The sequence below is a fragment of the Panulirus ornatus genome, chromosome 53, assembly GCF_036320965.1.
Source record: "Panulirus ornatus isolate Po-2019 chromosome 53, ASM3632096v1, whole genome shotgun sequence".
Lineage (NCBI taxonomy): Eukaryota > Metazoa > Arthropoda > Malacostraca > Decapoda > Palinuridae > Panulirus > Panulirus ornatus.
Window position 1 is genome coordinate 5,804,703 of NC_092276.1, and position 13,818 is coordinate 5,818,520.

Sequence of the window (13,818 nt, forward strand, 5' to 3'; positions counted from 1 at the left end):
CATCCCCCAGTGAGATAGCGATAGCACGAGGAAAAGACAAAAAAGGCCATATTCATTCACACTTAGTCTCAACCTGTCATGTTAATAATCTTTTTATTCTCACTAATGTTTAATGATACTCTCTTACCCCAAATCTCACTTGCCCTCTTTTTCAACCCTTGCACCTTCCTCTTGATCTGCCACTTTCTCTTGTACATCTTTATATATATATATATATATAATATATATATATATATATATATAATATATATATATATATAATATATATATATATATATATAATATATATATATATATATTATATATATATATATATATAAATATTATTATCATAATCATCATTATTGTTAAACTAGTTTCTTTGGCAGACCAGTCTATATGGCCATCTTCAATACACCCTCATCTTCACTTAACTGCATTTTCACTATACATTCATTTTACTGTAGTCTCTTCATCACAAACTTACATCTTCATAACATCTTCATCTCCACTACATTATCTCCACCACATCATCTTCCCTACTCATTTGCTACTACACGTGTGTTCACTACAAACTCATTTTCACTACACCATTCTTCACTATCCCCTTATCTTCTTTGAATTCTACCATCACAGTGCCCTTACCTTGAAACTAGCTTGGATCATTTTGTGTTCACTGTATTGTTTTTCACTGCAATTGGGTTAAGTAAATCTCTTTTATGTACTATTTGTGATAGTGCACAGAAGATCAAGGAGAGTGCCAAAAGTAGAACATTAATCAGTTCATCTAAGACCTTGTACTCCCTTAGTTTGAAATGTTCTTATTGGCATACTTGTGATGAAAGCAAAGACCTCCTTATATGATGACTTAGCAGTGTCAGAAAGAGCAGTGAAGACATTTCAAGCAAGTCCTGGTTGCTTCGTGAATTTTAAGAAACACTATAGTTACTACAACATCAAGATGATTGGTGAGGCTGTTTCTGCTGATGTTGCTGCAAAAAATATACCAAAAACCTCAAGATCATTATCAAGGAGGACAGATATTCTCCAAGACAGATTTTGAACATAGACAAGAGAGGATTATTTTGGAAGAGAATACCTACGAGGAGGTAAATTTTCCATAAAGAGAGGAATGCAACATGATTCATACTTTCTTCTTTTGATTTTTTTTTTATAGAATTCATTGTACAGTATGTACGTATGTATTATTATACTTAATCACTGTTTCCCACCTCAGCGAGGTAGCACAAGGAAACAGATGAAGAATGGCCTGACCCACTCACACACACGTCTCTACATAAACACTCGTACATGCACATATACATACATATACATTTCAACGTATAAATACATTTACGTACACAGACATACACATATATACACATGTACATATTCATACTTGCTGCCTTCATCCATTCCTGTTGCCACCCCACCACACATAAAATAGCATCCCCCCAGTGAGATAGCGATAGCACGAGGAAAAGACAAAAAAGGCCATATTCATTCACACTTAGTCTCAACCTGTCATGTTAAATGCACCGAAACACAGCTCCCTTTCCACATCTAGGCCCCACAGACCTTTCCGTGGTTTACCCCAGACGCTTCATATGCCCTGGTTCAATCCATTGACAGCATGTCGACCCTGGTATACCACATCGTTTCAGTTCACTCTATTCCTTGCACACCTTTCACCCTCCTGTATGTTCTGGTCCCAATCGCTCAAAATCTTTTTCATTCCATCCTTCCACCTCCAATTTGGTCCCCCACTTCTCCTTGTTCCCTCCACTTCTGACACTTATCTCCTCTTTGTCAGTCTTTCCTCACTCATTCTCTCCATGTGACCAAACCATTTCAATACATCCTCTTCTACTCTCTCAACCACACTTTATTTCCACAAATCTCTTTTACCCTTTCATTACTTACTCCATCAAACCATCCACCTTCCTCCAAGTAACCCTATCTATTGCCCATGCTTCACAACCACATAATATTGTCGGAAATACTAATCCTTCAAAAGATACCCATTTTTGCTCTCCAAGATGATTTTCTCTCTTTCCAAACATTCTTCACCGCTCCCAGAACCTTCAGCTCCAACCCCCCACCCTATGACTTGCTTCCACTTCCATGGTTCATTTGCTGCTAAGTCCACTCCCAGATATCTAAAACACTTCACTTCCTCCAATTTTTCTTCATTCAGACTTACATCCCAACTAACCTGTCCCTCATTACTGTTGAACCTGTTAGCCTTGCTCCTATTCATATTTACCCTAAACTTCCTCCTTTCACACACTTTTCCTAACTCAGTTGCCAACTTCTGTAGTTTCTCACTTGAATCAGCCACCATTGCTGTATCTTTGGCAAACAACAATTGACTGACTTCCCATGCCCTCTCATCCCCTACAGACTTCATAATCGCCCCTCTCCAAAATTCTTGCATTTACTTCTCCAACCACCCATCCACAAACAAATTTAACAACCAAGGTGACATCACACACCCCTGCCACAGACCAACCTTCATTGGGAACCAGTCACTCCTCTCTTCCTACTCATACACATGCCTTACACCCTTGATAAAAACTTCTCAATGCTTCTATGAGCTTACCTACCACCATATAATCTTGAGACCTTCCACAAAGCATCTCTATCAACACTCATATGCCCTCTCCAGATCCATAAATACAACATACAAATCCATTTGTTTTTCTAAGTATTTCTCACATTCTTCAAAGTAAATACTTGATCCACACATCCTCTACCACTTCTGAAACCACACTGCTCCTCCCAAGTTTGATGCTCTGTACATGCCTTTACCCTCTCAATCAGTACCCTCCCATATAATTTCCCAGGAATACTCAACAAACTTATACCTCTGTAATTTGAACACTCACCTTTATCCTCTTTGTCAACCTTTCCTCACTCATTCTCTACATATGTCCAAACCATTTCAACACACCCTCTTTTGCTCTCTCAATCACACTTTATTTCCACAAATCTCTTTTACCCTTTCATTACTTACTCCATCAAACCATCCACCTTCCTCCAAGTAACCCTATCTATTGCCCATGCTTCACAACCACATAATATTGTCGGAAATACTAATCCTTCAAAAGATACCCATTTTTGCTCTCCAAGATGATTTTCTCTCTTTCCAAACATTCTTCACCGCTCCCAGAACCTTCAGCTCCAACCCCCCACCCTATGACTTGCTTCCACTTCCATGGTTCATTTGCTGCTAAGTCCACTCCCAGATATCGAAAACACTTCACTTCCTCCAATTTTTCTTCATTCAGACTTACATCCCAACTAACCTGTCCCTCATTACTGTTGAACCTGTTAGCCTTGCTCCTATTCATATTTACCCTAAACTTCCTCCTTTCACACACTTTTCCTAACTCAGTTGCCAACTTCTGTAGTTTCTCACTTGAATCAGCCACCATTGCTGTATCTTTGGCAAACAACAATTGACTGACTTCCCATGCCCTCTCATCCCCTACAGACTTCATAATCGCCCCTCTCCAAAATTCTTGCATTTACTTCTCCAACCACCCATCCACAAACAAATTTAACAACCAAGGTGACATCACACACCCCTGCCACAGACCAACCTTCATTGGGAACCAGTCACTCCTCTCTTCCTACTCATACACATGCCTTACACCCTTGATAAAAACTTCTCAATGCTTCTATGAGCTTACCTACCACCATATAATCTTGAGACCTTCCACAAAGCATCTCTATCAACACTCATATGCCCTCTCCAGATCCATAAATACAACATACAAATCCATTTGTTTTTCTAAGTATTTCTCACATTCTTCAAAGTAAATACTTGATCCACACATCCTCTACCACTTCTGAAACCACACTGCTCCTCCCAAGTTTGATGCTCTGTACATACCTTAACCCTCTCGATCATTACCCTCCCAATTTTCTAGGTATACTCAACAAACTTATGCCTCTGTAGTTTGAACACTCACCTTTATCCCCTCTGCCTTTGTACAATGGCACTATACATGCATTCCACCAATCCTCAGACACTTCACCATGACCCATATATACAGTAAACATCCTTACCAACCAATCAACAACACAGTCACACCCTTTCTTAATATATTCCACTGCAATACCATCCTCTCTCACCACCTTGCAGCATTTCATCTTATGCAAAGCTTTCACCACCTCTTCTCTTTGCCAAACCACTCTCCCTGACTCTCTCACTCTGCACCAACCCAAAACACCCTACATCTGCCACTCTATCATCAAACACACTCAACAATCCTTCAAAATACTCACTCTGCCTCTTCCTCACTCCATCCCAACCTGTTATCACTTCCCCTCTTGCCCCCATCACTGATGTTTCCATTTATTCTCTTGTCTTTTGTGCATTATTTACCTCCTTCCAAAACATATTATTATTTTGCTTTGTCGCTGTCTCCCGAGTTAGCAAGGTAGCGCAAGGAAACAGACGAAAGAATGGCCCAACCCACCCACATAAACAAGTATATAATGCACGTCCACACTCACAAATATACATACCTATACATCTCAACGTATACATATATATACACACAGAGACATATACACATGTACATAATTCATAGTCTTCCTTTATTCATTCCCATCGCCACCCCGCCACACATGAAATAACAACCCCCTCCCCCCTCGTGTGCGAGGTAGCGCTAGGAAAAGCTAACAAAGGCCACATTCGTTCACACTCAGTCTCTAGCTGTCATGTAATAATCTTTTTATTCTCACTAATGTTTAATGATACTCTCTTACCCCAAATCTCACTTGCCCTCTTTTTCAACCCTTGCACCTTCCTCTTGATCTGCCACTTTCTCTTGTACATCTTTATATATATATATATATATATATATATATATATATATGAGAAAATTGTTCACCACTTTACATTTTACTGTGAATATAAATCTCAGATTTCTTTTTGACAGTAGCTTAAATAATTGAAAATATACACACACTTACCTTAAGTTCCCCAGCACCAAACTGAGCAACTTGCTGAGATATCTCCTGCAGCTGTTTGACCCGCTGTGAGAAGTCTGTGACCCACTGAATAACTGTTGCTCCTCGAGGAACAGTGTATGCCTGCCACTGGTCAGGGATTATCCCCTTCACCAACTGACTCACCATTACACGGTGGTAATTTGTTTGTTTCTTCTCTCCCTGAAATCAATTTACATACAGCTCAGAGGGTTTGAAGTACTTGCAATCTTTTGACAGACGTATAAATGCAATGCTATTCAGGGTGCAGTATTCACTAATAACTTACAAACATGGAAGAACAAATAAAATTAACATGAAAAAGGTCATAATTATGTAATTCAATGCTGAATGAGATGGTGCTGGCAAACACAGAACATCTAATTGGGGTGAAGTAGTGTGGCTTAAGGAGAGGTAGAGGGGGTGTGGACCAATTTTTGCTTTCAAGAATCTGCATGAGAAATACTTTAAATACCTGTATGTGGTATTTATAAATCAAGAAAGTATGTGATAAGGCTAAGAGACATTGTGGAAGGTGCTACAAAATACCGGGCAAGTAGAAAACTACAAAATGTACTGAAAAGTTTTATTATGACAGTAAGGCATGTGTGAGTAGTAGTGGCAGGAAGGACAGTAGTTCCCAGTGAAGGGGGGCTGGTGCAAATAATATGCTGCTAAATCTTCATAGAGAATAGTTGTTATGAAGGTAAATGAAAGGGTCTCAAAAAGAGGGGCAGGTCTACTGTATGTTGGAGAGTGCATATTATGAGATTTTGCCATGACGGCAGATCAACACTAAAGGCTCACCGACTGTGTTAGTTGCTGAATAATAATGTTTCTTTCAACCATCACTCCTCTATTCACCATATCTTGCTTGTATAATGCTTCTTTTCTCAGCAACAATTCATCTGGCATAGTTATCTATTCAAGATTCATCCGGTATTGTCTTCAAGTCTTATCTTCTGAATGTGCCTAAAGTCACTCCATGCATGTTTCTTATTTTCCCTGGTATTGCAAAATATGTGTTCCAGTTTCCTTGCTCAGCATGCATATATGGTTTTTATTTTTCATACATTCCTGTACACCAAACTTTATTTAATGTCCCTGTAGCTTCCTTGCTCATTTGCTTTCAATTTGCAAACATTCGTGTACACCAAACTTTATTTAATGAACCTGTAGCTTCCTTGCTCATTTGCTTTCAATTTGCCAACAAGTATATAGTGGCATGTATCTCTATCTTCTCTGTTTTTGAACACAGAGCTCAAGTTCTTTGAGTTGCTTGTGGTAGTTCATATGTTTTAGTTCATCACTTTTGCATTTAAGATGTTTCTGTATTCTCACTAATTGGCTTAGAACCATCTGCCAAATTGATGTAGTATTCAGTTTTACTTATGCACTGAATATCATCATTTGGTTTTCAGTCTCTAGTAAAGGTTCTAAATATCATACCACTCATTATTTGGCTTAAAAGAGTTCTATAGTTATGGAACGACTGCTAATGTGGCTATCCCTTTGAAGGGGTTCCAATTTGAACAGGCATCAGAGCTATAGATAGAAGTGTATTTTATCAATGTGTTCCTAAAATTCAAGTCTTTCATTTAAAATAATTCCAAAATCCTTGACGTTTCATTCACATTCTACTTGTTTTTCTTTAGAGTCATTGTATGTAGGTGATGAAATCTTGTTAACTCTTCCATTGATTATTTGCTCAAATTTTTCCACATTCTCTTTTTCCCTCATGTATCAATATCTCTTTGCAAACAGCATATTATATGCTGTTTGCAAATGATACAGCTTAATTGTAAGACTCAAAAGAGAGAATAATAAAAAGCTGGTGTTAGAGTTAGGATGTGTAAATGTGAAAGGAAAAGGCTGAGAGTGAATGATAACAAAAATAAGAATGAGGTGTAGCAAAGGGATGAGACAGACGGTTTCAGCATAAATCTTAAAGGGAAAGATCTATTACTTTAAGCACCTATGATTGGATGGGGCAATGGATGGAACCATGGAGGCTGAAACAAGTCACATGGGCTCCAACCCATCTAAAAGTACCTTCAATGAGATTTTACCATGATGGTAAGGGCTAGTGAGCTACATGACTTTGATGAATAAGACTATTTCTCTCTCCTGCTGCAAAGCTGTCTACTCTAGGCTTAGCTTAGCAGATGAATAGCTACTGGAGTTTCCTTCTAAGACATTGGTATATTTTTGTATGATGCATTTCGTTATGTCCCATGGTATTCTTGCACATTTAATAACTCTGTATCTTACTTGTTGAAAGGCTTTCAGGTTCATGTCTTCCTTTTCTTCTTTCTAGGGTATACAGTAAGTTCTTTCTGACTTTCATGGTAGTTTTCTCTATTTATCAAAATCTTTGATGACTGTCTCCTCCAGAAACTCCCATTAAGGGGGTGACCATGACAAAAGAGTCTCCACTTATCCCCATCCTTACATGCTCTCCTCACATACACCATTCTATGAAACTTCAACCAAATCTCTCCCTCCAGTACTATTCCACCCTATTTCCCCATGTCACATGTGGTCTTCCTCTCAAAACAATCCCTTTAATCATACTAACACACTGTCTCCTTGTAAACTCTCAGTACTGCAATCTTTCCACTCGCCTAAACTGCCACAAAGTATCAAGTTTCACAGACTCTACATCTCCACATGTCATTCCCTGCCATATCAAATCTCTCGCAGACCCCCCCTCATTAATTTCTTCATTCCTTCTTGTCATACCACATGCTACTCTCAAAAAACAAATTTCCACAGCTTGGATTCTTGACCTCTGTGACTCATTCCATGTCCATTTTTCATCTGCATAGGTTAGGGCTGGAAGGATTATGCTGTCCCTTAATTCTTTCTTCACTTCCATACTTACACCTCTACAATTCATGTTATTCTAAGACCCAATGACTCCTATACCCTGTACTGCTCTCCCCCTCATCCCCCCTTTCATATCACCAAACTTATCCAAGATGGCTCCTAAATACTTAAATCTGTCCAGTCTTTCTTCCCCATATACACAAACAAAGTTTAGTGCATTTTCTTCTCTTGCTCTACAGGGCTTTGCAAAATCAATACTTTCCCTCTGTTTCCTTTCAAACACCATTACTTCACTTTTACTTGTATTTATCTTCAATAGCCTACAACACATTTACAACCTTCTGCAACCCCTCTACTCTCTTAACAAACAACACAGGCTTGTCACTAGCCACACCACCTCACCACAATACTCCATCTCAACTTTTTTTCCCTAGTTTTGCTTTCATTTCTCTTACCCCTCCATCCATATATATGTTAAAAAGCCACAGCCCTGCCTCACACCTATGTGTATACTGAAATTTTTGCTCAACTCTCTAACACAGTTATGCATGCATTTGGTCCACTTCAGGCTTTCATACTATCCAATATTGTCCCCTACCCCATATATCCTAAACACATCCCATAATAAATTCCACTCAACTCTGCTATAAGCTTTTTCCTGATCCATGCAAGCTGCACACAGCTTCTTGTCTTTTGCTGCTATCTATTTTTCCACAGTCAATTCTCATCAAAAAAAATCTGGTACAAACATCCCCTACCTTTCCTAAAACCCACTTGCTCCTTATCTATTCTGCATTTAATCATTTCAATCATTCTATCAATCAACACTCTTACACTTTTCCTTACTTAACAGACTTATTCCCTTACAACTGCTATACACATCCTTAGCATCTATTCCTTTGAATAAATAAACAATTATAGCATTCTCCAAATCCTCACGCATTGTACAAACTTCTGCTTCCATGTTACATTACTTATCAAATGCATCCACTCTATCACACTTTCTCCTTTACTTGAACATTTCGGCTATAATCCCATCCACATCAGGTGCCTTTCCTACCTTCAACCTCATTATCACCCATTTTACCTTCCTTCTTGCTAAAGGCCCCTGCACTTGTATCCTTTATCTTTCATCCTCAATACCCCTGCATGTAAAAACTGCTGCCTCACCTTCACCCACATTCTTCAAAATACTCTTTTGATCTTTTCAACTTTTGATTCAGCAACTCCCTTTCCTTACTTCTCATATTTACAGTTCCACTCTTTACATCCACCTCTTTCCTGTTTAACCTCCTTCCAGTACAATTTCTTATTTTCCTGAAGCTTTTCATCCTACTTCCAGGATCTTCATCTATTCTTTCACTGCTTTCCTCTATCAGCCTCTTAATATTCCACTCACACATCATATATTCTTCCCACCTCCTTTGCTGAATTTCCACTGGTACATTCCTTTTCAGGAATCTACCATATGCATTTTTCTTCTTTTCCACAGCATTTCTCATCTCATCTGTCCAATACATTTCCACTTTTATTCTTATATCTCACAACCTTGTATCCAAAATTTTGTTCCACAACCTATACCAGCTTTTCTCTAAATATCTTAAACACCTCATTAACACCTGACTGCATTCCTACATTTATTGCACTTTCATTCAAACTTTCATTCACCCTTCTTGCGATCTCCTCCTTGCATTCTTTCTCATTCATCTTCTCCCTTGCCAACAATTTTACTCCTCAATTCTTCCTCGTACCATACCTTCACTTCTCCCTGATCTTCAGCTCCACAAGAACTGCAAAATGGTCAGAATCTTCAAAGAATCCTCTTACAGCACTAGCATCCAGCACAACCTTTCTCAACCTATCATCCACTGCCACATAATTAATCAAACCATTTTTGATGGCTTGCGCAAAAGATGCTTGTGGCATGAGAAGCGTGGGAGGTGGGCAGATTAGAAAGGGTAGTGAGTGGTGGGATGAAGAAGTAAGATTATTAGTGAAAGAGAAGAGAGAGGCATTTAGACGATTTTTGCAGTGAAATAATGCAAATGAGTTGGAGATGTATAAAAGAAAGAGGCAGGAGGTCAAGAGAAAGGTGCAAGAGATGAAAAAGAGGGCAAATGAGAGTTGGGTGGGTGAGAGAGTATCATTAAATTTTAGGGAGAATAAAAAGATGTTTTGGAAGGAGGTAAATAGAGTGCGTAACACGAGGGAACAAATGGGAACTTCAGTGAAGGGGGCTAATGGAGAGGTGATAACAAGTAGTGGTGATGTAAGAAGGAGATGGAGTGAGTATTTTGAAGGTTTGTTGAATGTGTTTGATGATAGAGTGGCAGATATAGGGTGTTTTGGTCGAGGTGGTGTGCAAAGTGAGAGGGTTAGGGAGAATGATTTGGTAAACAGAGAAGAGGTAGTAAAAGCTTTGCGGAAGATGAAAGGCGGCAAGGCAGCGGGTTTGGATGGTATTGCAGTGGAATTTATTAAAAAAGGGGGTGACTGTATTGTTGACTGGTTGGTAAGGTTATTCAATGTATGTATGACTCATGGTGAGGTGCCTGAGGACTGACGGAATGCTTGCATAGTGCTACTGTACAAAGGCAAAGGGGATAAAAGTGAGTGCTCCAATTACAGAGGTATAAGTTTGTTGAGTATCCCTGGAAAATTATATGGGAGGGTATTGATTGAGAGGGTGAAGGCATGTACAGAGCATCAGATTGGGGAAGAGCAGTGAGGTTTCAGAAGTGGTAGAGGATGTGTGGATCAGGTGTTTGCTTTGAAGAATTTATATATATATTTTTTTTAAATTTGCTTTGTCGCTGTCTCCCGCGTTAGCGAGGTAGCGCAAGGAAGCAGACGAAAGAATGGCCCAACCCACCCACATACACATGTATATACATACACGTCCACACACACAAATATACATACCTATACATCTCAACGTAAACATATATATACACACAGACATATACATATATACTATTATTATTATACTTTGTCGCTGTCTCCCGCGTTTGCGAGGTAGCGCAAGGAAACAGACAAAAGAAATGGGCCAACCCCCCCATACACATGTATATACATACGTCCACACACGCAAATATACATACCTACACAGCTTTCCATGGTTTACCCCAGACGCTTCACATGCCTTGATTCAATCCACTGACGGCACGTCAACCCCAGTATACCACATCGCTCCAATTCACTATATTCCTTGCCCTCCTTTCACCCTCCTGCATGTTCAGGCCCCGATCACACAAAATCTTTTTCACTCCATCTTTCCACCTCCAATTTGGTCTCCCTCTTCTCCTCGTTCCCTCCACCTCCGACACATATATCCTCTTGGTCAATCTTTCCTCACTCATTCTCTCCATGTGCCCAAACCACTTCAAAACACCCTCTTCTGCTCTCTCAACCACGCTCTTTTTATTTCCACACATCTCTCTTACCCTTACGTTACTCACTTGATCAAACCACCTCACACCACACATTGTCCTCAAACATCTCATTTCCAGCACATCCATCCTCCTGCGCACAACTCCATCCATAGCCCACGCCTCGCAACCATACAACATTGTTGGAACCACTATTCCTTCAAACATACCCATTTTTGCTTTCCGAGATAATGTTCTCGACTTCCACACATTATTCAAGGCCCCCAGAATTTTCGCCCCCTCCCCCACCCTATGATCCACTTCCGCTTCCATGGTTCCATCCGCTGCCAGATCCACTCCCAGATATCTCCCAGATATCTTCTTCCACACACTTTACCAAACTCAGTCACCAGTTTCTGCAGTTTCTCACATGAATCAGCCACCAGCGCTGTATCATCAGCGAACAACAACTGACTCACTTCCCAAGCTCTCTCATCCCCAACAGACTTCATACTTGCCCCTCTTTCCAAAACTCTTGCATTTACCTCCCTAACAACCCCATCCATAAACAAATTAAACAACCATGGAGACATCACACACCCCTGCCGCAAACCTACATTCACTGAGAACCAATCACATGTACATAATTCATACTGTCTACCTTTATTCATTCCCATCGCCACCCTGCCACACATGAAATAACAACCCCCTCCCCCCTCATGTGTGCGAGGTAGCGCTAGGAAGACAACAAAGGCCCCATTCGTTCACACTCAGTCTCTAGCTGTCATGTAATAACGCACCGAAACCACAGCTCCCTTTCCATATCCAGGCCCCACAGAACTTTCCATGGTTTACCCCAGACGCTTCACATACCCTGGTTCAATCCATTGACAGCACGTTGACCCCGGTATACCACATCGTTCCAATTCACTCTATTCCTCGCACGCCTTTCACCCTCCTGCATGTTCAGGCCCCGATCACCCAAAATCTTTTTCACTCCATCTTTCTACCTCCAATTTGGTCTCCCACTTCTCCTTGTTCCCTCCACCTCTGACACATTTATCCTCTTGGTCAATCTTTCCTTACTCATTCTCACCATGTGACCAAACCATTTCAAAACACCCTCTTCTCTCTGAACCACACTCTTTTTATTACCACACATCTCTCTTACCCTATTATTACTTACTCGATCAAACCACCTCACACCACATATTGTCCTCAAACATCTCATTTCCAGCACATCCACCCTCCTGCGCACAACTCTATCCATAGCCCACGCCTCGCAACCATACAACATTGTTGGAACCACTATTCCTTCAAACATACCCACCTTTGCTTTCCGAGACAATGTCCTCGACTTCCACACATTCTTCAAGGCTCCCAGAATTTTCGCCCCTTCCCCACCCTATGATTCACTTCTGCTTCCATGGTTCCATCCACTCCCAGATATCTAAAACACTTCACTTCCTCCAGTTTTTCTCCTTTCAAACTTACCTCCCAACTGACTTGACCCTCAACCCTATTGTACCTAATAACCTTGCTCTTATTCACATTTACTCTTAACTTTCTTCTTTCACACACTTTGCCAAACTCAGTCACCAGCTTCTGCAGTTTCTCACATGAATCAGCCACCAGCGCTGTATCATCAGCGAACAACCGACTCACTTCCCAAGCTCTCTCATCCACAACAGGCTGCATAATTGCCCCTCTTTCCAAAACTCTTGCATCCACCTCCCTAACAATCCCATCCATAAACAAATTAAACAACCATGGAGACATCACACACCCCTGCCGCAAACCTACATTCACTGAGAACCAATCACTTTCCTCCCTTCCTACACGTACACATGCCTTACATCCTCGATAAAAACTTTTCACTGCTTCTAACAACTTGCCTCCCACTCCATATATTCTTAATACCTTCCACAGAGCATCTCTATCAACTCTATCCTATGTCTTCTCCAGATCCATAAATGGTACATACAAATCCATTTGCTTTTCTAAGTATTCCTCACATACATTCTTCAAAGCAAACACCTAATCCACACATCCTCTACCACTTCTGTAACCACACTGCTCTCCCCCAATCTGATGATCTGTACATGCCTTCACCCTCTCAATCAATACCCTCTCATATAATTTCCCAGGGATACTCAACAAACTTAAACCTCTGTAATTTGAGCACTCACCTTTGTCCCCTTTGCCTTTGTACAATGGCACTATGCAAGCATTCTGCCAGTCCTCAGGCACTTCACCATGAATCATACATACATTAAATAACCTTACCAACCAGTCAACAATACAGTCACCCCCTTTTTTAATAAATTCCACTGCAATACCATCCAAACCCGCTGCCTTGCCGGCTTTCATCTTCCGCAAAGCTTTTACTACCTCTTCTCTGTTTACCAAATCATTTTCCCTAACCCTCTCACTTTGCACACCACCTCGACCAAAACACCCTATATCTGCCACTCTATCATCAAACACATTCAACAAACCTTCAAAATACTCACTCCATATCCTCACATCACCACTACTTGTTATCACCTCCCCATTAGCCCCCTTCAATGAAGTTCCCATTTGTTCCCTTGTCTTACGCACATTATTTACCTCATTCCAAAACATCTTTTTATTCTCCCTA

General features: G+C 40.3%; 1 protein-coding gene across 7 annotated transcripts in view; it reads right to left on the reverse strand.

Annotated features, from left to right (window-relative positions):
- Nucleotides 1–4,826: 4,826 nt before the first annotated feature.
- The window catches only part of Dhc64C (dynein heavy chain, cytoplasmic), a 335,090-nt gene continuing 326,098 nt past the window's right edge, over nt 4,827–13,818 (reverse strand). For 6 of the 7 annotated variants that reach the window (XM_071692492.1, XM_071692491.1, XM_071692489.1 and 3 more), the window contains one exon: nt 4,827–5,163. In XM_071692492.1, coding sequence (XP_071548593.1) covers nt 4,936–5,163 — 228 coding nt within the window. In that variant the 3' untranslated portion in view covers nt 4,827–4,935. The remainder of the gene's footprint in view (nt 5,164–13,818) is intronic. The other variant, XM_071692493.1, reaches the window with a different exon arrangement.